This window comes from Drosophila tropicalis, unplaced genomic scaffold, assembly GCF_018151085.1.
Source record: "Drosophila tropicalis isolate 14030-0801.00 unplaced genomic scaffold, ASM1815108v1 contig_3, whole genome shotgun sequence".
NCBI classification, from domain to species: Eukaryota; Metazoa; Arthropoda; class Insecta; order Diptera; family Drosophilidae; genus Drosophila; species Drosophila tropicalis.
Window position 1 is genome coordinate 493621 of NW_027172753.1, and position 26196 is coordinate 519816.

Here is a 26196-nt window from a genome sequence, read left to right on the forward strand (position 1 = left end):
GTTTTTAAGCTGACCCACCGCAATCGGACTTGTTTGTTTGTTAAGTATTTTTCTCACTCCTCCTCTCCTCCTTCCTGACACCTCTTGGTAGGCACTACCTTACCAGAACCAGCTATTTATAGCGAATCGCCGAGGCAAAGTTGTAGCCTCCCCATTGATTTTTATTCTCCTCTTTCGGCAACGCAGCCTGACGCAGCTCCTTTTTGTGAATGAACTCGGCACAAACACACACTCACGCACAAATACATACAAACATACATTAGAATTTTTTGTGGAATATGAGAGACCGCTGCACTCCCACTTGAATGGTTAAGGAGTGGGCAAGGTGGCTGGGGAGGCAGTGGTTGCGGCTGGTGGGTGTTCCTTTCGGTAACCCTAATAAGCGTCTTTTCAATGTCACTACGCCTGCAATCTCATTAAGTAAATGGATTGTCGTCGACGATGTCGTTGTCGAGGTTTCGTGATAGAGACATTCTCGCATATGACGCCATTGTATCCAGCAGGAGAATCATTGGCTAAGGTCCTCATGATGTCACAATGTGTAGATGAGTATGTCTGCCTGTATGAGTGTGTGTGTACGCGATTCTCTGTTTATGCCTCTGTGTCTCTATATACATATATATATATGTCGGAGACGTGCTCTAGCTTACAGAATTATGATTAATATTGGCTCATTTTAAAATTAATTGCATTGCCGTTGCCATTGCCATTGCCATTCTTACGGAATTCTCATTAATAACAGCGTCCTTAATTGATGAAGCCAGATTTTTCGTTTTACGGAATGTAAACGATTATGTAAGACAGGTAATCCAATTAAGGGCGAGTAATCTGAGAGTTACATATTGCATATTTATTCAGAAATTTGCCAAATATTATCATTAGGTAATATTTCCTTTGCTCGTCCTTATCCTTGTCTATTTGAATACACAAAATTACATTTTAAATTTCCTGGAGTGTTAATGTTTTCGTAGAATTTCAATGTATTCAAAGTATTTTAACTTCATATTAAATTCAATATCATGCGTACCTATGTATGTATATCTATCTATTCAAATCAACAATATCTTGGCCTTGCCATTACCGCTTTGTTTTGACAATTTCAAAAGTTACTTTATCCCATCTGACTGAAATTTAGACTTTTGACAATGAATATTACTTCACTGGCAAGATCCTATGATAAACAAAATATCTTATAAGATGTGATAAATCGAATCTTATGAATTGTTAACCTTAAGCCTTTTATACTAAAATTACATTGCTATTATAATAAAAACTTATAAATAAAATATATGGGAAGTTGGCCACATTGGGCAGTTTTTATAGCCCTGCAAAGGATATCCAAAGTGTTGTTCAGACAACAAATTGTAACCCCAAAAAGTATATATATTCTTGATCAGTATGAAAAATTTACCTAAACGCTATTGGGATAAAACTTTCCATTAACTTTGTGAGACAAAACCCCCGCCTACATCATTTAGAAGAGTATGAAAACTCGAGAAGGGTTTGAACTTCATTTATGAAATGAAGTATTGAATTAGTTTTTAATGCAATAGATCATATTCCTAAACTTAAGTAGGATAAATAAATAAAACACAAGTTAAAGATCTAAGTCTAGAAATCAGCGAAGCAGCTCCGAAGTTTGAATATATGAATACATATACATACATAGTTACATCTAAGAGGCTTTTGCTGGTGATGCTAAAGATCCTTAATGGATAAAATTGTTCTGCAATAAGCAATTGATCATTTCTATTTTGAAAACAAAGATATTTCCTTTCAAATATTCTGCCGATAAAAAAAATGTCTTATTATGATGAATATCTTAACTACATGGTCAAGTAAAAGTTCAAAAATTTTCGAAAACAATAAATATGTTTTACCCTCAATTAATTTTCCCAGATTGGCAATTTACTTCATTTCACTTTCCTAGATATACATATGTACATATATGTATATACTTAAAGCAAATCCGACAAATATGTTCGAAGCAATAGCTGAATTTTTAGGGCCAATTAGATGTCTGTGTAAGCGACTTTTGAACCTTTAAAGGCGCTTTTCTTAAAAACTTATATTCTTCTTAAATTGGTTCCCAAGGAGATAAAAGCCGATCTAGGTGAGTGGTACACTGATAGAAAGGACTTGCCTGGTATAAATTGCCTGCCATCTCGAGTGAATGATAATAAGATAAAACAATATTTATAATAAATATTTTCAATATTGGCTATGACCAAAATTATATACATATGTATCTATGTAGTTTCATAATCTTTTTATAGTTTTTTTAATTGTGATTATTTTTAAGGAGCCTTCAGGTTTTGATACTTTTTCATACAATAGCCTAAAAGAATGTTAGACAGATAAATAAACTCCAATTAACTATTAAATAATTATCTTTGAATAAATGTTTTGAAATTACTTTAGTTTTTGGGCTTCTAGATGAACATTCCCTCAAAGATGGCTTTAAATTTGTCGACCTTTATTATTATTTTCAGAGCTTTCTTGACATTTTGTCATTTTCCGAACGGTCTCAGCATGAATATTCTATATACATATTTGAATGCTTTAGGACAAAATATCAAAGAAGCTAAGTTTATATACCTTTGCAGTCCGTAACCATAATATTTTTACTTATTCCAAATTCTGTATTAATGCATAGACAAACTCTTCCAAACATGATTTCCATTTCCTCTACTTTTTCTTCTTCCCCATGCTGAATTATGTAATGTTGCGTTTGTTGTTCGAAATTTCGGGATCTGATGTTTTATATCCAAAACTATCATTAGTAAATTTCATAGAGATACTCACTCCAATTAATTCATCTATATTTCTTCTAGAACTATATGATATGGTGGTCAAATCCTGACAATTTTCATACTTTATCTGCCCCCTTATATAAGTAGCTCAAATATCAAGTTTCATCCTGATATCTCTTAAGATGGCACAGACGGACGGACGGAAGGACGAACAGACGGACATGCCTATATTGACTCAGCTTCTCATGCTGATCAAGAATATACATATATTACTTATGGGGTCGAAAACGTCTCCTTCTGTGCGTCACAAACATCTGACCAATTTTATAATATCCTCTGCAAGGGTATAAAATTAGCGTCTGGTTCTTGAAATCGTTAAAAATATAAAACAAACCCAGAAGCAGCACTTTAAATTTTAGCAAAGTCCGAGAAAAGCTTTTAAAGCGCTTCGCTTAGAGATAAATGATATTAGCCAAATTAAAATGGATTTGTTTGCTTTTCACAGTGTCTACCAATATTTTGACATTAACTTCTAGACTTTATATAGGCCATAAGAAATGTTTATTTATCTTCGCAGCGCTAAAGTAAAATGCCTCATAAGTTTTGGTTTTAATAGTCAGCCCCCGCGCTCCAGTCCGACTACTCCGACTGCTCATTGTGGCCTTTACATAAGAAATATGTTTATGCATTTTTTATACGCCCATTTGTTGATGTTTACGCCAAAAAATATTTGCGTTTCATTTTTAGTGTTGGCTCCTGCCATCACCATATTTCCCTCCTCCATCCTTCCTTCCTCCCCTTCGAGCAATGCCTACAACTCTCAGCCAAGATGTGGCTTCCGGCTGTTTACGCAAGTCTTAATCAAATGGGCCTTTGTGTGACATTTATATACCCATCTATATATAACTCAACTTCTAGGCCGGACCGGACGTATATCCTCTTTCAACGACAATAACAACAGCAACAACAACCACAAGAAAAACAATAATGTCAACAGCATTCAATCAAACGCAATGAAGTCAATAGGGTCGTCATTGTCATTGTCATCGCGAATGTCGTTCACATTGATGAATTGAGAAGTATGGAATTTTATATTGTAACGCAGAACGAAACAATTATAATCAAGTCACATGTTCAGCACCTGAGGGCAGCCACATCACGTTGCAATACCCGGAGTATAATCCACCAGAGTGAAATGGCAAAAGGTCAAAGAAAGCAAGTAGCAAAACCTTCCCCTATGAAAGACTAGATTAAATGTAGATGGAAGTTGCAAGGGATAAAAAAATATATACATATACATACAACAAGCAACAACTTTCCAAGTTTTTATGTTCCCGTTGAGGTTGCTGTGGCTTCAATCTTGGGTCACCATATACTAAGTAAAGAACAGGATTTCAGGTGTACAATATGGAAATTACCATGCAGAGTATATACATACACAGGTTGGACAGTGACGACTTGACCTAAACTATAGCGAAAGTGGCATACCCTTATTTTCGTATTTTCTAAAATGTTTCTTCATTTCTTTCATTTTTTTCTTTCAACTTTTATAGCTTAATATAAAGCGAAAGAAATTGTCTATTTGATATTGGAAAATTGTGTGACAGAGCTCTTTGGCATTTCATATATGTATATGAGAAATTCCGCAGCGCAGTCTTCTCTGTGCGAATATAAGGAATGCTTTTTAAAAAAAGGCGTCCTCCCATTTAATTTCTTTGTTATCAGCTGACAAAAATGGCTGACACTTTTTTCGTTTAATTTAAGTCAAAGTCAAAGGCTCATTTGATATGAAATTTACTTAACTTTCTTTTGCCTGAAAAGAAGTTTTAGTTTTAGTTAAAGAACTGCGAAAAAACAGAAATATAAATTTGCATTTGTCCTTTAACCTTATATATGTATAACCTTATGTCTTCAGTAAAAATGAAGTAAATAAGTCGGCTCGCCGACTTCAGTATACCATGCTTCATAGCAGTTGATATTTCGCTCACTCACTCGGGCCTTAAGGACCTAATTAACTTTTAACTTTGTTTTCGAGAAAATCAGTTTTATTATATAACTTGCGGGGGGCGTGGCAAAAATTTGAAATATACTCAATAACTGTACATACTACACAAGTCTACCTACTAAATTTGGGGGCTCTAGCTTTTATAGTCTCAGAGATCTATGTGTTCATACAGACGGACAGACAGACAAGGCCATATCGACTCGGCTGTTGATGCTGATCAGGAATATACATACATATGTACATATTATATACTTTGAGGGAAAAGCTCACTTCTGCTATTTTGACGACTTTAATATACCATTTCATCCTATTGGTGCATGGTATAAAAATAAACAACGTATCCTTTTGACCATAGTAATTAGTCTGCAAACCGAGTCCGACTAGTCAAAGGAGTTATAATTAATTAACCTTTTCCGAAATAATTGTTTGCTTCCAAAAGGATGTGTATTAATGAGGATATATGATCAATATAAGTACAATAGAAAACTCACAAAGATGTTTGTGTACTTGATTTATATATTTTATTGATTGAAAAAGTAATCCTAAAGATTTCCTACTTTCTTCCTACCCGTTCGCATAATTAAATGTCAGGCATGTATTTTGTAGAACCTAAATTTATTATCCTTAAAGTAAAATTTGTACTTTGATTTCTTGTTAAACAACAACCTGCAAAGCCAAAGCAAAACGTCTAAAGAATATTGAGGCCCGGCATGGAAGGAGTCGTCACACAATAGGATACTAAAATTTCCTTCGTGTGGGATGAAGCAAAAAAAAACCAGAGGGCCGGGGCTAACTTCGACCGCGTCAAAGTTTGTATACCCTTGCAACTTTTTGGTGACTCTTTCCTTACCTATTAGCCATCAATGTGGAAGAACGTTTTATCTAAAAAGGCTTCTGTTTGCGAAAGAATGGCCTACAATCATAGGAAATAACGAAGATATTGATCAATGTCACTGTTTTTCACCGATCGTTCCTATGGGAGCTATATGATATAGTCACCTGATCTTTATCAAATTCGACACAGTCATTAACAGATATATTAAATTAAGAAATGTTAATTTGAAAACAATCACGTTAAAAGTAACGAAGTTATTTACAAAAGTCACTGTTTTCGCCCGATCGTTCCTATGGGAGCTATATGATATAGGCACCCGATCTTTATCAAATTCGGCACAGTCATTAACAGATATACTAAACTAACAAATGTTTAATTTGAAAGCAGTCGCGGTAAAAGTAACGAAGTTATTTACAAAAGTCACTGTTTTCGACCGATCGTTCCTATGGGAGCTATATGATATAGTCATCCGATCTTGATTAAATTTGGCACAGTCGTTTATAAGCGTAATAAACTCTCTAATATTAAGTTTCACGATAATAACACAGAAAATAACGAAGTTATTGAGAAAAGTCACTGTTCGTGACTTTGGGGTTTGTATGGGAGCTATATGATATAGTGGTCCGATCCGGCTGAATCCGAGATATACAACGCCTGCAGTATACACAAGCCTACGTGCAAAATTTCAGCTCTGTAGCTCTTACGGTCTAGGAGGAGTTTGCGTTGATCCAGACGGACGGACGGACGGACATGGCTAGTTGAACTCGTCTCGTCGTGCTGATCAAGAATATATATACTTTGTATGGTCGGAGATGCTTCGTTCTATGCGTTGCACACTTCTGACCAAAATTAATATACCCTTTTTGCAAGGGTATAAAAATACAAAAATTTTATGGAAATTCGTTTAGAGGCTCTGGTCTCGCGTACGTGCCTGTTTAAGCTCTGTTTAAAAATAAAAAGTCATTTTAACTTTCCACCATCAAATATTTGATATATGTACATATATGTAAGTACATATGTACATACATAGGTAAAGGTGATGTCGTCTATTGTGTCAGAAACTTAACTCAATTTAGCGATATATGTATACATATACATACATATAGGTATATAAGAAAATTTTCAAGTGTCTGAAAGATCTTTCAATTCATTTGTTTGCTCTCCATTACTTTAAACGCTTAGAGAACAAAATGATTACATTTCTTTATTCAAAATGTACCGAATTCAGGTATTCAAAAGATTGCAAGTTCCTTAATCGATAAACCCACAACATCTCGAACGTATGTATATGACGATTTGCATTAATTTAATTCCATTAACATGCTAAGAAAGGGAAACTTACTAAACTAGTTGCACGTGCCTTTAATTGAGGTTGGCATTTTTAAAATATGCATAGCCTGCTTTTTGGGGCACCTGTTGCCAGTGAAACGAAAAAGGTCATCATATGCGAAATTGCTTAAACTCACAAGGACTAAAACCCAACTAATATTAATTGAATATACATAAATAACGTATTGGCTTACCTCAGTTTGACATTTATATTGTGGCTCATGTAGTTTTTTATATCATTTTCAGCACAAGCGAACGAAGACATGCAAATTGTTTAATAATTGTTGGTGACTGGAACAACACACATACATACATAGATGTAAATATTGTAACAATGTTATATGTTTGATTTAGATGGCAAATTTCATGAAATTTGCATAAGAATTTTCTTTGTTATATATATATATTGTATATGTATTTATATATGTATGTACATATAGAGGCGTGAAGAGGCAACAACTTGTTTTTGAGGCAAATAACGTCAGCAACTGACGACAGCAAAAGGCAGAAAAGAAGCCAAAAACCCGAGACCAAAACTCAAACTGAGCAAACAAGAGACGAACAAGGAGAGAGAGAGAGAGAGCGAATGAGCTTGTGTGTGTGTGTGCGTGTGAGCTTATGAGAGCGCCGGTAATCTTTCTATGTGTGGGTGTGTGGGTGTTCCAGGTGTTCGCAGGCGCACGATGTGACGTTGCCGTCTAATTGCCGCTACGGCCTGTTAATATTGCCCACATATTTGTATTTGTATACTTTATATGCCTTAACAAAAGAGCCCAAAAAAAAAAAAAAGAAGAATAAGAAGAAAGGTGGAAAAATTAAAGCACGCCCACTGAGCAAAATATGTCCTGGCTATTTAACGACGCAATAAACGTGACAGAGAGAGTCAGGGCGGGATAGAGATAGAGAGAGAGGAAGAGACAGAAAGACGCCTAATTAAATGGATGCTGTGGCCACACCATATGCTTGTTATTTTTCTCTAAAGCATACTTCTAGGCTGTCACTTTAAGTAAGCGCACACACACACACACAGGGCTAAAAAACAAGTATACGTCACACAAGCACACACACACATGCACATACACCCACATAGCACACACACATACATACACTACTCAACTTTGTATTTGACTTTTGTATTTTAATGAAGTTCAGTGTCAAAAATTTTATTTTCTCCAAAAAAAAGCGTAAAAACGAAAACGATATCAAAAGCTTTGCTTGTCGTCGCCATATTTATGTAAATCGTTTCTAGTTGTTTCACACTCTTCAGGCATTTACACATATCCATACAACACAATATATATATATGTACACGATTAAAACGTTTAACACAGTGTAAAATTATCTTTACTTTGTTTTTTTTTTCTTCTAATCTTTTATCTAGTGTTTGATTATATATATATGTATAATTTTTTTGTTGCTCGTTGCTCGCTGACTGGTGATTTCTTCTGTCTTCTAGCTCGCGTTTGACCGTCAGCCGAAGGACTGCCTGTCCTACTGAAATTGCCATTCGTTGGCATCAACATGCCAAGTGGTCTTCGGAGTTACACACACAAACAGAACCACATCTACTCTCACTCACACACACACACACACATCCTACGAACGAACAAAAAGAATGAAAAAATTCCTACGCATTTTGCTCTGGGTTTGTGTTGGTAGGTTAGGCACATGAAAGCTTGCCGAAGCTCTCTGCCGTTGAAGTTTAAATGTCAATGCATATGCGGCTTACAGTAAAGGCCAGAAAAATGTTGTCAACATCGGGGTCACCATAAACAAACATATACATATCCCCAAAAAGATCCAAAAACTTACGTTATATTAAGATATCAGTGTTTAATTAGATGTGATTTAGTTTAGAAACTTTACTTGGATTTAAGCTCCTTCTAAGACAACATCTAGCCATCTTATGACACACAACGTGTGGTCCTGTGCGGCCCTTATGCTCACACCTTTGCAGCTTTTGTTGGTTCTAGATTTTGACGTAGGTTGACAGCTGTTTGCCTTTACGCACAAACTTTATTGATATTGATTTTGCTCCGAATTCCGAATGGAAGTTTCTCTTGGTCGTTTTTTCTGTTGTTGTTCTTCTTGGTGGGCGCAACAGTTTGAAAGTCGCAGCTTTCACTTTCGTGGCCAGCAGGCAGCAGCATCCTAGCCTTACATATGTGTTAGTGTGCCATTTTGACGCCTGCGCCGGAGCACTTGGAAAGCTTTTGATACTCAGCAACAACAGCCTGTTGCAGGCTCGAGACTCAAAAAGTAGGCGGCGCCCATTTCACACGCACACACACACACCGACCCAGACTATAGCTATTGAATGACAATGTTCTTGTTGAGGGGCATTAAGTTCCAGGTAGTGGTGACGGGCTTAACTACAGGCGCCAATGCGCTGGAAGTCCTAGACAATGACCATGCATAAACGGCAGCCACCAAGGCATCACATACTTGACATAGCTGGGTTGAGCATTGCACAAATTAATTTTTATTACACGACAAAACGAGCTGCATGCTAATACCCCTTTAATGAGTTTTTCCTTTGAATGCTTTCATGGTCTTCATCCTCCTTTGTGTGCATTGTGGCTCCTGGGACAAAAGCCAAACGCTAAGCTCCAACTAAATGTTGAGCTTTAGACTTTGGCCTTTCGGCCATTTGCAATGAGCCAACTCAAATGGGTGCGGAGTAAACAGTGAGAGAGAGACTGGTAAATGGCTCTACAGGCATAGCAACAGGTTGCACAAAATGCTTAGCATACTTCTATGCGCAATAAGGATATTTAAATGAAAATTTATCACCACTAAAACTAAGTTTGTATGAACCAGAAATTCAATAAAGATTCGCAATTAAATCTTTACTACTAACTGTTAAAATTTTCAAACATTTTAAACTATTAGACAATTAAAAAGTAAATAAAGAAATGTGTATGCTTTAATCTTAAAGACTATAGACATTTTAAGTTGATTTTAAATGAGTAAAATTATCTCCCAAAGGTGGGCTGTAAAAGTATTTATAACTTTTTAGGCCTTATATATGCGTAGCAAACACTTGTAACCACAAAAATAAGAAATTGAAAAACTCAAGAATACTAAACTATTTGATTTGAGTTTCCCAAATTGAAATAAACTAACCTTTTAATCTATATACCTATTTTTTATATAAAAACAAATTGAAAGTATAGACAATTCATCTACAAACTGATAATCGAGTTTCTTCCGCTTCCTATAAAAATAATTCTTTGCTCCACATATTCCGCAGCATACTTTTAGGAAAACTCAATTTTGTGATTGATTTTATTATTTTTACATTTCATGTAAATCTTTATTCACTTTATTCATTCATTAAAGTTGTGTGTATATTTTGTTCATCAATTGTTTATAGAGTGTGGCATATAATTAGCTTCATATGCTCAATTCTCTGATTAATCTTTTTGTTGAGGACTTTTGCAAATTGGTTTAGCGAGTATCTAACTATATATATTTGGATGTAGATGCATTATATTTTTGATTTCCATTTGATTAAATAGTCGAATATGTATTCATATATATGTAGATAGTTTGTGTGTTTCTATATATTTCAACAGTTTTAGTTTTTGTTGGATGTTTTTTTTTTTTTTTTTTGTCAAGTCTAGTTTCATAAGATAATCCATTGTTCAGTTTCTTGCCAAGGATATATGCAAATATGTTTAGAAATTTGTTTAAATATATAAATGGTTTGTTTGTTTTTTTTTTTGGAAATTTTCGTTTTTATTTATTAATATATATTTATATATTAACTATAAATTGTTGTTGTTGTTGTTTCTCTTAAGTTTTTAAGCAATTTTCAATTAAAAATTTCTATGTAATGTTCGAGCTTAGCATGAGTTAGCCTTTTTTTTTGTTGTAAATGTATGTGTTTGAGTGTGTGTGTGTGTGAGGGGATAATGTAGTTAATCGAAAGTAACCTACTTAAAATTTGGTTATATGCTAGATTTTACACAAAATATAACTAAATTTATATATAATTCGCATTCTTTTGTTTAAGCAACAAAAAAACAAACAAAAAACTTAAATAATTTAAAGTGATGTTTAGTTTGTATGTGCTGAAGAGTAATTAATTCAATGATTGATTGGCTGAAGTTCTGAGGTGAAACAAGTTGAGACGGATTTATTTTTTGCAGTAACTTTTTGAGTGTTTTTTGTTTTGTTTTTATTTAAGGCAAGTGTAGGCAACAAAGTGACGGCTGTTGCTCGGCTTTTCTAGTATGTACAACATATATTTGTAAATTTCTATACACACATACTATATATAGATATATATATGTATGTGTGATTGTTTATAAAGAACATTAACTATTGATCTATGCTAGGTTTTTATTTTTTTTCATTTTTTGATTTTGTTTTAAAGTCTAAGAAGAAGGCACTGATTCTGTTAATATATTTGAATTCAATTAGTTGCTTACTAATGTTAGGCCATATATGCCATATATGTCTATGTGAGTGTGAGTGTGTCTGTTTGTGTGTTGTTGTTGTTGTTTGCATTGTGGAAGTGGGCGAGGTTTAACGAGTTCACATATCATCATCATCATTATTATTATTATCATTATCATCTTGATGATTAGTTAGCAGCAACCGTCACTCTGTGTGTCTTTGTTTTGCATAAAATAATACAAGTACAATTAATAATTACTAAAATGTAATTGAAATACGAATTGGTTTTTTTTTACATTTAATTAGCTGCTCGTTGTTCTACATTTACATTTATTTCATATTTATACTAAATATACATATAAAAAATGAGTGCATGAGTGTATATGAGTGTGTATATGAGTGTGTGTGTGTGGATGGTTGTATTTAAAGTTTATCTCTTTTTTGCCTCGTTTCGATTTCGATTTTCGATTCGCTTACATTTTAGCTATGAGTTATGAGATGAGTTTGAAAGCAGATTTATCCATTTCTATATATGTATGCATGTATATGTGGTTTGTTCGTATGTGTGTGTGTATGTTTGATTCAATAATTTAGAATTTAAATATTATTATTGTTTGCGTTTTAGGTGTGTCTATGAATTTTTGGGTATGTGTTTGTTTGTGTGTTTTTTTTTTAATTTTCTCTTTTATAATAATTTCTCTTTTGTGACTTATGTTTCACTAAATAAAGCATTCGATAGATAAGATATAATATATATGTATAAAGTTTGATAGTTTCTAAACAACTAAAGAGCAAAGCAAATACAAATTTTGTATATTTCATTTATGAATTTTAATTTATACATAGACAAACGGAAATATATATGTATTTAGTATATATATATATATATTTATATAATCCTATATAGAAGGGTAATAGTCTCCTGCATTAGCTTATAGCATAAATCATAATACATTACATATAAGTAGTTAGGTAGGCCTATATCCTATATATACATATATAGTAGGCTTTTGCTTTTTGCATCTGTCACACACAGAAATCCAAACAATTAAACAAAAATGAATAATAAAGACTTGAGGGTCAGGTCAAAGGGAAAGGGAACATGAAGACACAAAAAAATTTTGTAATTAAGAAGAAAAAAAAAAGTTGTACAAAAAAAATATAAACTAATTATACAATATATCTCAAGTGGTACATGTTTATGGGATATATATCTCTATATATATATATCGTCTAGCCGTATATAAATCGTATGTAACATGTATTGTATTTATCTGTGTTTGTGTGTGTGTGTTTGTTTATGGGTTACATATAATAATTATCATTATATTATAGACTTTCGATTGCAAGTTGAAAGTTTTACATTATTCATTTTGCTTCAACTCTCTCTTTTAATGTTGTTTTTTTAATATTTTTATTTTTTCGCTTTCATTGATTTCTCTCTTTCTTGTCTAACAGTTAAGGCTTTGTTTCTTTTTTTGTTTTCTTCTTTGTTTTTAATCTTTACTAATTTCGTTGTTTCTCTCTCTCGCGTTCGTTGTAGGAGTTTAGGGAGTCTTCAATAGCAATATATCTTTCTTTCTTGTCCGACTTGTGTTTGAGTTCAGGCGCTGATAGAAATAATTTCGTCCAATTGTTCGTTGCATTTTATACGATTTGCCGGCTAGGAACTTTGTTATGCTCTGCACATAATCACGCACATCCTCATGATCCTCCAGCAAGTGTATCGATATAATATCGATTTGCACTTTATCGAAGGGCAAAGTTTGCAATATCTATGAAAAGGTGGAACGAAAGTTTAGCAAAAGTGTTGGCGAAAGTTTTGGGGTCCACTCACCTCTAGCTCATGGCCCTGCACACCCAGACTGAGTAAATCATATTCGGTGCGCTCACATGCCAGCATGATTGTATAGAGCGGAAAGCATTTCACACGCGAATTGAACCATGAAATCGCCTCATCGTGCAGACTATTAATCCTCACATCCTCGTTGTGTATGGGAATCTGTACAGACGAAAGAGAGTTTAGAGTTTCGATTGTCGGGGCAATTTATCGCTTTACTCACCTCTTTGGGGTACGTATTGGGTGATACACAGGCATGGACCACCTGCATGCGTGCTCGTTGAGCATTTTGCTTACGCAAAGTGAAATACCAACGCGGTTCCGGCTCCACAAGGACACCCATCCAATCGAGATGTTCACTCAACCATGGAGCTGTTATCAATTTGGCCAATGGTCCACTCAGAGACTGGATGACGGCGCCATTGAATTTGCCACCCACCAGATCAGCCACATAGTGAGCCAATTGATCGGCTGCATTGCTGCTGCTACTGCTGCTATTCGCTGATGCCGCTCCACCAAATTTAAGTGAGCCCGTGCCGGCGGGCCCACCACTCCTGGAGTCGGCTCCAACTGATGATGATGATGATGGCGTTGCCTTTTGTGCCGCCGTTTTGCCTAGATTGTTGCGCATATGTATCTGGCGCAGGAATGCTATGAGTGCGGGATCATCTTGCGCAACGCTATTCAGTTCATAGTCGCGCGACATGTTCAAACGAAACTGTTGATGGCGGATTTCTGTGGAATAGAGAGACAGAGAGAGAATGGTGGAGTCAGTTAAAGTATGAGTACGTATGTTTTTGCTGGACTTGATAGTAATTAGATTTAATTAAAACTTGTTGCTCTAGTGGACGTTGTTGGCGTGCCAGGCTCTAACTTGGCCACGCTTCGTTGGCAATTGGAGCGCATTGACCATATTTATGATTTGCATTTCAATTGCCAATTGTGCAGCAGCACCACGACCAGGAGAATGCTTGCAGGCGGAACGTTTTGGCATTTGAAACAAGGTATAAAGAAAATTCAGCAAAGGCCGTTGCCAAAAAATAACGAATTTGGCGGCAGGAAACACTCGTAACTTAAACTTGGCATAACCTCGAAAACCTCATGACCTCGCCTTGAAACCATATTTTGGCCCGGCGGCTAGTCGGCCTTAGACCCAATATGAATTAGTCTAACCTTTGATATTTTCGAGCTGGCCCAACCTGTCCACATAAGTAAACAGCCAGCAGCAAGAAAACACGTCAAAACGATTTGTTTTACTTCTTTTGACTGCTTTTCACACTTTCCTTGTGCCAATTTTCAACTCTTCTTCGCTTTTGCTATGCTCGCTATACTTGGCCATTAAAAAGTAAAACGAAATTAAAAAATTTATAATGTACTTGCACATCATCATGTAAAGGCGTGCCCTCCCCCCCCCATGCAGTTTGTTTGAGGTTAGGTACATGGAAAAATGGAACAAGCTTTTGTGGTTTTTGTTTTTTTAATACACAAACTAGTTATGGCGAAAATTCACTTTCTAGCTAGTTTCTAAGATCTAAGACCCCACAGTTCCCCCCACTCACCCCCACATATACAATGAATTTTCCTTTTTGCCAAATGTTTTCCAAATGCTAATTTTATTATACAGTCTACATATACATTTTTTATTTGTTGCTGGTCACAAAATGGCCATAAAGTTTTTAGGAATAGAAACAAACGAGCGCCAACCATTAAAACCGAAAAATGAACATTATATTTTTTGCGTCCGTCCGTCCGTCTGTTTGTCCGCCGTCGACATTTTCGTAATTTGACGTAATGGAACAACAAAAGCGAACAAATAGCAAAACTTAAACTAATTAACACCATGTTGCCCGCTTCACCCGGGCCAAAAGTGGAGACAGTGGTGAAGAGAGCGGGAGGTGGGAGAGAAATTTTCCATCTATTATAGGTTTTTGGTTGATGGCGTTTTGAATAGAAACTTGATACCATCTATGAGGTTTTGAATTACAAGCGATTAAATGCTAAACGAATTATTTCATGATTTGTCTACCAGCATGAAAATTCGATCCGTTGATCTTGTGAAACGAAATGGCATAGAAACAGAGAAATTGCTGCAGCTGGTATTAACCGTTAAATTTCGAGCCCTTGTAAATCAACCAAATGAGAAACAAAACAACAACAAAAAACCCCAAAAAAAGAAATGAAATAAAAATCTGCCCTTAGGGCCAAGTCTGCAATTTCGGCGTCAAAAGCTGACATTTCTAATTTGCAAGGGTCGTCAGTCGTCCCCGTCACCGTCAGCGTCAGACAGAGGACGCAAGACGTCAGGGTGGTGGTGGCAAGACAAATGACTGGGCAAGGCCCCCGAATATATGTATGGTAAGTAATTTTTGTGGATAAGGAGCTGCAGGGACGATGTTTAATTGCGGTTAAGCGGTCGCAGCGGCATCAACTTAAACTCAAAGCTTCAGGGGTAGCAGCCAGCACACGCCCTATTCAATAACTTTAACAAAAGAAATGAAGAAGTAGGCAGAGAGAGCCCATCAGGACAAATAAAAAACTTTTTTTCTTCCTCTTTAATGCATTTTCAATTATGTATAAAAGTTGAAGAAAATGATTATGAAAAACTTTTTCCTGTTCTTTGTTTTCCTGTCCTTTATTTACGTATGTATGTACATACATATATACGTATCCTTTTTGAGGCCACACAACTTTGGTGGCGACATCGGCGCAATGTTACCCTTGTTGTGTAATCTTTGCTACGACCAAGTTGCGTGTCCTGGTTGCTCCTGCTCCTCCCCAATGCTTGTAATTCATTTCTATTGCCTTTTTTATTGATTTGTGCAGAGGCTCTTTGGGCTCTTTGTATAATTCAAAATGGCCTGTTTCCCCTCCCACCCCATCACCCATCGCCATAATGTTGACTCGTTTTAGCTGCTTTAGTGGAATGATAACGGCACATGTTTTCCATATATTTATACTATATATTGGTTAAATGCTTCATTCTCACTACCAGTCGACAATGACGCTGATTTATTGCTCTGTAATCTAAGTAGGTCGATCTTAATTTGCTGCCTGCCCTAGCTTGGCCTGGCCGGAGCTGGCCTGGCAAGTGGTGAAATGCAAAAGGGCACACAATAAATGCACACACAAGAGACACAACAACACACACTCAAACTCACACATCACGTGCTCAAGTGCAAACTGCTGCACTGCAGCAATAGCAAGGCTATGGGGGAGGAATCGGGCCTCTGCCATCTACTATCTTTAGAGAATGTTGGGAAAGGTATATATACATACATATGTATATAGGTAGATAGTAGGTAGAAAATGGTAACAACCAAATTGGTCGGTTTCTACATCAACAATATCAAACGATGTCTTATTAACGTGTCGAAATGACATAAATATTTGAAAATAACACAGAAATGAGGTCCTTAATCATTATGCGATTATTAACCAAAGACTTTCTCGTATATTGCTTTCTATGGGAACCAAAAGACTTAAATTTGTTAATTTCGATGATTGATTTTTATAGTGTACATTTACATTAGAAATAACAACTAGAGAACTTACTTAATGCAATATTATTTTAGGGGTTTTAGGTGTAGGTTTACGTCTCACCGTATGAAATCTCACAACTTTCGGGCTGGGAAATCAGTTTTTTAATTTTTTAACATCAAAAAGTTAGAGACAATAAATTGCCTTTGGAGAGACTTTATAATAGATCTTTATAACAATTGGTTTGTTTTTTAAAGAATTTAGAATTCTTACTCTTTTCCCGTAATATGTACATTTAGTCAGATTAAATCATCTATCACTAATTGATCGTCCAAGTATTTGTAAAAGTTCGCTAAGATGAATCATCTCTTTCACACATTTCAATTAGGCATTCTCTCAACAGGCCTTTCATTTTCAAAACAAAGAATATTCCATTAAGTATTATCAGAATCTAATGAAATAGTCTGGCGCATGTGAGTAAGTATTTAATCATGCTTTTAGCTCGATTTCTTAAACAAAATCGCGATAAAGCAGATTTCGAAAGCCTGCAGTTTCTGCATGACTTAAGAGGGCGATTTAGTTCAGACTCGTGTGGCTGCTTATCGCGTGGCAATTTTGCACAATTTCAATGGAACGCGGACGGGGGGAAAACAAGAACTCACACGAAGAAGAAGACGCCAACGCCGACGACGACAACGCACAAGAAATTGCGCAATTGCTGCAAGGGTTGCAATAAAGAGAGGGAAAAGAAAACAACCTAAGAAGCAAATGCGGGTGGCAAGTGACTAAGTGAAGTAGTGCCTGAATGGGGCATGCTGTGATAATGCCATTTGAGCTTTACTTTTCAAATTGAGCACTCGCTGGGCTTGCCAAGAAATGGAGAGTGAGCTGGGATGATCGTTGGCCAAAGAAAATAGTCAGGGCTATGACACAGCAAGAATGGACAAATCAGACATCGTTGACGAAACAGCGGGGGTGGCTTTTCACCGACCGGAGAGAGAGAGAGAGAGAGAGAGAAGGAGCTATGCAACTATGTTGTTTGCATTGCCACAGGAAAATTATGAATCACAAGGCATGTGAATGGTGAATTGGGGAACGGTGCGAGGGGGAATTTCGATTGACATCCGGTGGTTAGCAGAGCAAAAGTGGGAATGGAACTTATGTATGTACATACAGCTGCGAACTTAAAAATAGCACCACTTGCTGAGGTAATGTGTTCAAAGGATTCCTAGGCTTATTTTAAGGTTCTAGGAACATGTGAATACGTTTTTGAACGTAAAATACTTTCTACTAATGGAAGCAGAAAAAAAATTCTATCAAAATCCAACGTTTTCAAAGATTTTTACAAAAAACCTTGATATACTCAAAAAATACCCGAAACTAAAAATAGCACCACTTGCAGTATTTTGCAAAATACCGTTAAATTTCGCAGAATTGCATAGCAAAAAACACATATTTAATAGTCCCTGGTTCAAAGTCGATTTTAAAAGCAACAGTACTACAAAATATCCGAGACCTTTAGATATAATGGGTCGGGGAAAACACTGCCCCGGGAAAAAAGCGAAACGTCATCCTAAACCAGGTTTTGGAGAAAAAATCGGATCTTGAAGATGGAAAACTGGTTGGTACTTCCAACAGAGTGATCCGAATACCGATCTATTTGAAACAGAAGCCTTAAACTCGCAGACGAAAGCCAAGACTGAAGCAGCAAGAAGTCGGTCCCTTAATGCGAGAGAGCAATAAGGATTCTTTTAAGGCTCTAACAGATCTTAAAAAGGACTTTCAGCCCCAAACTAGGGTCCAAATTGTTCGCAACTACCTCCGGAAGATCAATTCAAAAGATTCCAGTCGAAGAAAGCCTCCACTTTTGAACGCTAGACATAATGCCAATCGCCTTAAGTTGGTCAAAGATCATGAGAATTGGCTTGTCCAAAACTGGAGGAACGTACAATGGACTGATGAAAATAAAATTGTAAAATATCGTAGAAAAGGCTATAGACCATACGTCTGGCGTCCACAGAACCTGGAATTCAACTCCAAATTCACCCTAGAGTCTAGAATCAGTGTCATTGGTATGGGGCTGTTAGTCTTATTATGGTGTCGGTCACATATCAGTCCACAAATCGATTATGGATCAGCAAGTTCATGTAAATATCTTATAGACGGTGTTGCCACTATACGCTGAGGATAATATACAGCTAATATGACCCTTTCAACAGGACATCAGCCCAAAGCACACCAGTAAGAAAGCCAGGAAGTGGTGCTCAGCGAATTATCTGAATTTAATTGAGTGGCTGGGACAGTCACCAGACCAAAATCTCATTGAAAATCTTTGGTCTGATATTAAAAAAGCAGTTGCTGTTTCATTACCAACAAAAATTGAGAAGTGTTGGGAAGTAATCCAGGAGTCCTGGGCAAAAATAACGGTCAAATGCTGTCAAGACCTGGTTGACTCAATACCAGGACGATGTGCTGCGGTTATTGCCAATAAGGGCAATGCAACAAAGTATAAAGTTTATTATTTAATACTATTTTTAATATCTGATCATAACTTGTTAATGAATTTTGTTTTTTTCTGCTATTTTTTAATTTTGAGTAAATATTTGTAAAGTGGTGCTATTTTTAGTTTCGGGTATTTTTTGAGTATATCAAGGTTTTTTGTAAAAATCTTTGAAAACGTTGGATTTTGGTAGAATTTTTTTTTCTGCTTCCATTAGTAGAAAGTATTTTACGTTCAAAAACGTATTCACATGTTCCTAGAACCTTAAAATAAGCCTAGGAATCCTTTGAACACATTACCTCAGCAAGTGGTGCTATTATTAAGTTCGCAACTGTACATATGTAGGGGTAAATGTAATAATAGTAAAAACAGCTTAGAGCAAACAGCGGGTGGAAGTCAGAGGGAGAGACAGAGAGAGAAAGCTGCAATGCGTGCTTAACGGGAATTAAGTCATTAGTGTTGGTAAATGCGCACATACATATATGCATGACTCTTTCATTCTTGAAGTCTCTCATTCTCTCCATCTCTGTCACTCCAATCTCTTTTTCTAGGTTTCAATTAAAGTTGCAATTTGCAAATTGTCACATGGTGTAATCACCACACAAGTGTGAAGATAATACGGTCTTAACATGATTAATGCCATCGAGAGACCTCGAGATCCCAGGGTTGCCCACACACACACACACACACACACACACACACACACACACACACACACAATGCAAAAGTCAAATAAATGACAGAAAAAAGAAAAGTGTTTGTTTTTTTCTTTAACCATTCGTTGTTTACGAAATATGCTGCACAAAAGTTCAGTTTTGCGCCATTTAAGATTTGGGCTAATGCGATTTATGTTCGTGTTTTCGTTCTTGTCTCTTCAGAAGGTGAGGCTAATGACATGTGAACAACAGCAGCAGCAACAACAACAACAACCAGAACAAGTGAAAATTGGCAACATTGTCCACCCCCCACAAGGTGTAAAAGGCGTGACTTTGTATCTTTTGTGTTGGTTGGTGCCAACCTGTAATCGATTACCAATTAGTTAATGCACATGACGGATATGGACAACTTTTCAGGGCGTCAATAAGTAGGCTATACGTATATAGATATGTGTAATTGGAAGACGTTGCCGTAGGGCAGACAAAGCGGTTGTTCAATGGACAAAGACTACCGTTAAGTCACAAAAAACTATTAGTTAAACAAATCAAACCAACAATAAATAAACAGGCTAAACTACTTTACAGGAAATAATAATCAGTTTTGTGTTCAGTTAATTGTAATTCTCAACTTGTTTTGGCTAACAATCTGCTGAATGGGATATGCTTGAAAGAATGCAGATTGTTGGAGAGAGTTACATTAATAGTTTTATTTTTTCTTAAATAAATTAGTTGAAATAACTTGATATTTATAACTTTATTATGTTCATAAAATTAAATCGGTTATATTCAAGTATCGTATTACGCATGTATTTTCCGTATTTGGTTTGTGTTTCACATTCCCTTAGATGCTCTAAAAATGTCTCTTGATCATCATCATCATCATCATATCACATTAAATTCGATATCCATCTACCTCTTAGCCCCCTTTCTTTCTATCGCATTTTTGGTTTAGTGTGTTCTCCAGAAGTCGATGTGTGTAAGACAATCAAAGCTAAAAACGTGACTGTAACAAGAAATCAAGGGATTTGGTATAGACCGCACAACAACAACAGCCGAAAATCATATAAAAGCAACCTCTGAAACCAAATAGAGCGTAGGCAAGCAAAAAGAACCAAAAGAAAAGACCGATTTTGGTTTGTGAGAGTTTTTGGTATTTCACATTCTTGAAAGTCATGGTCAAAGAAAAAAAGAAGATGAAATAAAAAAAAAAAACACCACAAAAAATTTGTCACTTTAATAAGCGCATTTTACATTTTAAGAGCGACTGCCGCCAAGTGCATGATTTGAGGAAACTAAAAGAAAATTTTCTTTCCAATGCAGAACGTGTTTCCACATTCCCTACTCCTCCATCTTTCACCCCCCTTTTAACTCTACGAGCGATGCTGAAATAGAGAAAAGAGAGAGAGAGAGACGAGAGGAGAACGACTAGATTCTAATTTATGCACCAGACCCCATTTGTATTATTATGGTTTATGAATCCGTTCGGTCGTATAAACCTAATAGAGTCATCAATGTGCCATAAAAATGAGGCTGGTCTGGGCCGTGCCCCGAAACCGAGAATCCGAGCCGTAGTCGAGGGTAAGCGCAGCAGCTGCCGCTTCTCCACCGATTCGTGACTGGCCACGCCCAATACCAGTGGCAGGCAGCTTAAACAGAAGGTTATTAAAATAGAAGGAATCATAAATCCACTGGAAGTAAACGAACTAAATGAATATGATAAATGCTCCAAGTTTTAAATCATCTAGAAATATCAGCGAAGCCACAATTCCCCCCTTTCAATCGATTCCATTGCTGGTAGTGGGACTTTTTCCTGAAGGATTTCCATTTGCTAAATATATTTTCAATTTCTTGCGAATATTTATGTAAATACTTCTAATTCAATGATTGAAATTTCAAACCTCATTATCGTATCATTTTTTGTTTACTTTACTCATCATTCAATCAACTGATGATGGCGACAATAAGGATGATGATAATGTTGATGATGATGATGACGATGATTGGGTGCTGTAAAAATTATTCTTAAATTTGCATATAATTTTCTTAAGACAAAGACCTGGAACGGAAGAAGACTTGGAACAGCCAGCAGCAGCAGCAGCAGGAGAGAGATTGACACAACTTCTCCTTCATGTGTTCCTCCCTCTGGCTAAAGGAAGACGATGAATGAAGCGAAAATTGTCGGCACTTGAGTGGAATTTTAAAAAATTGTCGCCCCAGCAACAACAACAACAAAAACAACGACATTAGCAGCAAAATCAGCGAAGGTTGCCAATGTGAAATTTGTTTTTGTCGTTGTTGGAAATTTACAGCTGGCGCACACAATGGTCTGACATTGATTTTTGGGTCTCGATTTAAGCGCTGATGACTCACTCGCATCCATCCATCCATCTATCCATCTACCATTCCGCAATCCATCAGATGCAAAATACAAATTAAATGCTTTCCGCTTTCATTGAGCAACTCAGAGCCATATACAACAAATTAAGCAAATTTATTTGTACTAGTCTCTGGCCGTCTCTGTGAGTTTCTGTTGATATATGTATGTATGTACATGTGGTACACATGTAACTTTGCCAGCAATAACAAAATATTTTAGCGAATTAAAAGAAAATTGTCTCATCCGACAACTAAATGACATAGTCGTCTAGACTCTCTACATAACTAAACAACCTCCAGCAGTTTAAAACTAAATTGTTTAGCTTGATGACTCAGCGACAACAGAACAGATAACAATAAATATGCAAACAAATATGCAAAAACCATTTTTAACACTTTCAATAATAGGTACATATATTTCTTATCTATCCCACAAAAAATTTATGACAAACTTATAAAACATGATAAAATTTGTTTTCAAGCACAAAAAGTGGTTAATACTCAACTTTAAGCTGATAAGTAGGACAGGAATTTGAAAAGTACTTGGAATATATGTATTAGATATTTCTAGAGCCACAAACTAAACACATTTCAAATGTGTTTTTCAATGGTAAATTGTTAAATTTGCACTTTTAAAGCTTATTAGCTACCTCGCCCTATGAAAACTTTTTGGACATTTTCTAAAGTATGAAACTCTTGGTTGTATTGGGGTTTGTCTTATAAACATCCTATGTATGTGTATCATATCCTTTCTTAACGTAGGATACACATTTCGTGCGCTAATCAATCAGCAATTCCGATAGTATGTATACACTGGCGGTCCCGAAAACCGGACCACTTGCAACACTGATAAATAATTTGTAGTTTATGGAAATCCCATAATGGGTTTTCAATTAAATAAAGGGGGGTTCCCTTGTTGAAGAATTGTCGATGTGCTTACATCGAAATTTCGTCATTTACGAGTGATTAACCGGAAAGACAGTTGTTTTTGAGAGTTAATAGCGAAATGCAATGAAAAGAAAGTCATTATCGACACATTGGTGAAGAAAGGGCTGACTTATAGGCAAATTGCTAATGGAATAGGATGCTCTCATTCGACCGTAGTGCGTTTTGTGAAAAATAAATAATTCTAAAAATTCTAGCCAGATTAATATTTGAAGGCTTAATTCAAACAAAGTTTTAAGAAGTTCTATGATCGTAGAACTTTTTATTTGGATACTTGTAAAATCCTCAGGCATGAGGATTTCTACGATCATAGAACTGATTCTCAAAACTTTGCGTTAATTAAGCCTTCAAATATTGTTTGACCATTTGACCACTTTTTCAGTTGGCCAATCTGTTGATCAACCTCAATTTTGATTCCGATTTATTATCTAGTATTCTAGAATACTTATAGAGTTTATATTCCTGGTACTATTGGCAGTAATCATTTATTGCAAGTACAGTAGATGCCTGTAATAACGATACTCAAGGGTTCTGCCGGCTTTTTGTTATAACCAAATGTGTTTGTATACAAGGAAGGAAGCCAAGCAAAGCTTCCTTCGTTATAACCGAAATATAACATGAATCTTCTGTACTAATAAATACTAGTGTACTTTCCTTATCACTTATCATTTATTTACTAGAAACATATTCCATTATTAAACTAATTGAATTGATTAATGTCATGTCTGAAAGCCTAGTGTTTCCCCATTTCTAGTTCTAGTTCTTATTAGCATGCTAAAAATAGGAGAAAAAAGAGTTGCTGCTCCTTTATTTAGCTAAATGCTCCTCCCACTTTAAGTACAATGGAAAATGGCAATTAGATATTCCTTTGGCGTTTGATGTCGGCTGCCTTTCTTCTCTCTACTCTCTTTGGGTATCTTTTTTTTCCTCCTTTTTAATATGTATACAGCTACATACATATATACATACTTGCATATAGTAGGAGGAGGAGGAGGAGAAGGAGGGCACGTGTCTGGCTTTGGGGAGCGACAACAGCTGCAACTTCTGTTGCCAAGTGAGACATCGCTGTCGTTGTTGTTGTTGTTGTTATTGTTAGTCGGTTTAGTGACAGGAAGCGCCACTGCGCCACATAAAAAATACCACGCCCATGCAAAAACTAAAATGCTAAACGATCTATGACTTTGGCCAGTTTTAGAATGGTAAACTAATCTCAAAAGTGTGCCCAAATACAAAAAAAACACAAAAAAAAACCATGCCAGGAAAAAGGATCCTTGGAAGGATCGAGCAAAAAACAAACACAGCCTACATCCGGTGAGAGAACGAGGAAAAAAAAAATTTAAACAGATGAGACATATGCCAAAAGATATCAAATTTAAAGAATATATGTATGTAGATAGTTAAGAGTGCTTAGGGAGAGGGGTGGGGAGGGGACTACTCTAAGGACTCACCTGTCGTATCCATGTAAACAATTAAAGTGGCAAAAACTGCGGCAAATGACAGCAGACACAGGGCTATGGGCAATAGCTGGCGATAGGGCGAGGGGCTGGGACGCGGATCTAGTTTCTTGTTGGCTTTACAGGCTCCAGCAGCAGCTCCTCCAGCACCGCTGCCCCCACCACCTCCACACGGCGTATTCGCATGATGATGATGATTATGATGCTGGTGATGTTGATGTTGATGAGAATGATGATGCGGATGATGTTGTCTCGCCCTTGATTCAGAGCTGGCTAATGATTTCGATGCTACTGTTGATTTCTGACAGCAATGCTGCAGTTGCTGCATGGGCGGCAATCTAGTGGGCGTGGATAATGGCGTGGACATGTTGCTAACCGATGGTGAGCTTAATACACTGCTGTGATCGCTAACATCCCCACCACCAGCACCTCCACCGCCGCCAACGTCTTCTGCTCCTCCACCTTCAAGTTTATGTGTCAATCGTGTCGTGTTTTGGTGTCGCTTGTGACGCAACTGGACATGATCGACCTCATCAAAGCTTTGATCCACACAGTCTTTGGTTTTATCTGTTGCTAATCTTGTTGTGGCTGGAGTTGCTGCTGCTGCTGCTGTTGCTGTTGTTGTTGGTGTTGTCGTTGTCGTTGCAGTTGCAAAATTAACCTCATCAATGTCCTCGCCCTCAATGTCATCATCGTCATCGACGGCTGCATAACTCTTGGTTCGCACCGGTTGCGTCTTATTGGCCATTATATTGTGTGTTTGGGCTGACGCACATGTTCTGCTAATGGCATACTTTTTGGGCATAGTTTTGGCATAGTGTCGCCTACTGCTGCTGCTGCTGGTGTTATTGTTGTTGCTAGTGCATTGTGGATTTTGATGGGATTTGCCAGAGGAAGCCTCCAATTGTTCGGCACGCTGTAATTGCTCAACGGCCAGCGCTGGATGAGCCGAAAACACTTGCTGTGATGACATGATGTGTTTGTCTGCGGCTCGGATCTTCTTAGATAATGATACTCTGGTCCTTCTATAGCCGCATCCTTGTAGTTTCTGCAAAATAAAAAGGAAACAAGAATCCAATTAGTCTTGATCGTTTTGACTAACCGAAAACTAATTTTATAAGGTTTATTGAACCATGGTGAGACAGAGGCAGAGACAGCGAAAGAGAGATAGAGATAGAGAGAGAGAGAGAGAGAGCGAGACGAACCAAAAAGCAGCCTTTGGTATGCCCAGCATCTTTTCCATATGTCTGGCATGCTATATCTTTTGTCTGAACTCATTTTCAGTTTTATGAATAGGCAAAAAAAAAAAAACCTATATTAAAAGAACTCAAGGGCCAAAAGTCGCTCAAAAAAAAAAATGAAAGAAATTGAATACGAGAAAAAAAATCCACCACCTGTCAAAAATCGAAAGAGCAGACAAAAACCCAAAAAGAACCGAACCACAGACAGACTCTTGAAGAGGCCAAAAGAATTTCAAGAACAACAACAACAACAACGCGCGGTATTTTGTGAACCAAATTAAAAAGAGACACAACAAGTGAGAAAGAGAGAGAAGGGCATAAAATGCATTGCAGCGAGGCATGAGAAATATATGTAAATGGAGAAGAAGAAAAAACAACACC

The 26196-nt window shown here is 36.5% G+C and overlaps 2 protein-coding genes across 2 annotated transcripts in view; both read right to left on the reverse strand.

Annotated features, from left to right (window-relative positions):
* Window positions 1–8426, reverse strand: part of IA-2 (tyrosine phosphatase IA-2) — a 49796-nt gene extending 41370 nt beyond the window's left edge. Inside the window, exons 1-2 of the mRNA XM_068284065.1 lie at window positions 8271–8426; window positions 7117–7213 (exon numbers count right to left, since the gene is read on the reverse strand). The gene's annotated coding sequence lies outside the window, so the exon portion shown is untranslated. The remainder of the gene's footprint in view (window positions 1–7116; window positions 7214–8270) is intronic.
* A 3181-nt stretch (window positions 8427–11607) lies between these two features.
* The window catches only part of S (EGF receptor activation regulator Star), a 32265-nt gene continuing 17676 nt past the window's right edge, over window positions 11608–26196 (reverse strand). Inside the window, exons 2-5 of the mRNA XM_068283981.1 lie at window positions 24569–25622; window positions 13390–13901; window positions 13164–13328; window positions 11608–13101 (exon numbers count right to left, since the gene is read on the reverse strand). Of these exons, the coding sequence (XP_068140082.1) occupies window positions 12874–13101; window positions 13164–13328; window positions 13390–13901; window positions 24569–25547 (1884 nt within the window). The 5' untranslated portion in view covers window positions 25548–25622 and the 3' untranslated portion in view covers window positions 11608–12873. The remainder of the gene's footprint in view (window positions 13102–13163; window positions 13329–13389; window positions 13902–24568; window positions 25623–26196) is intronic.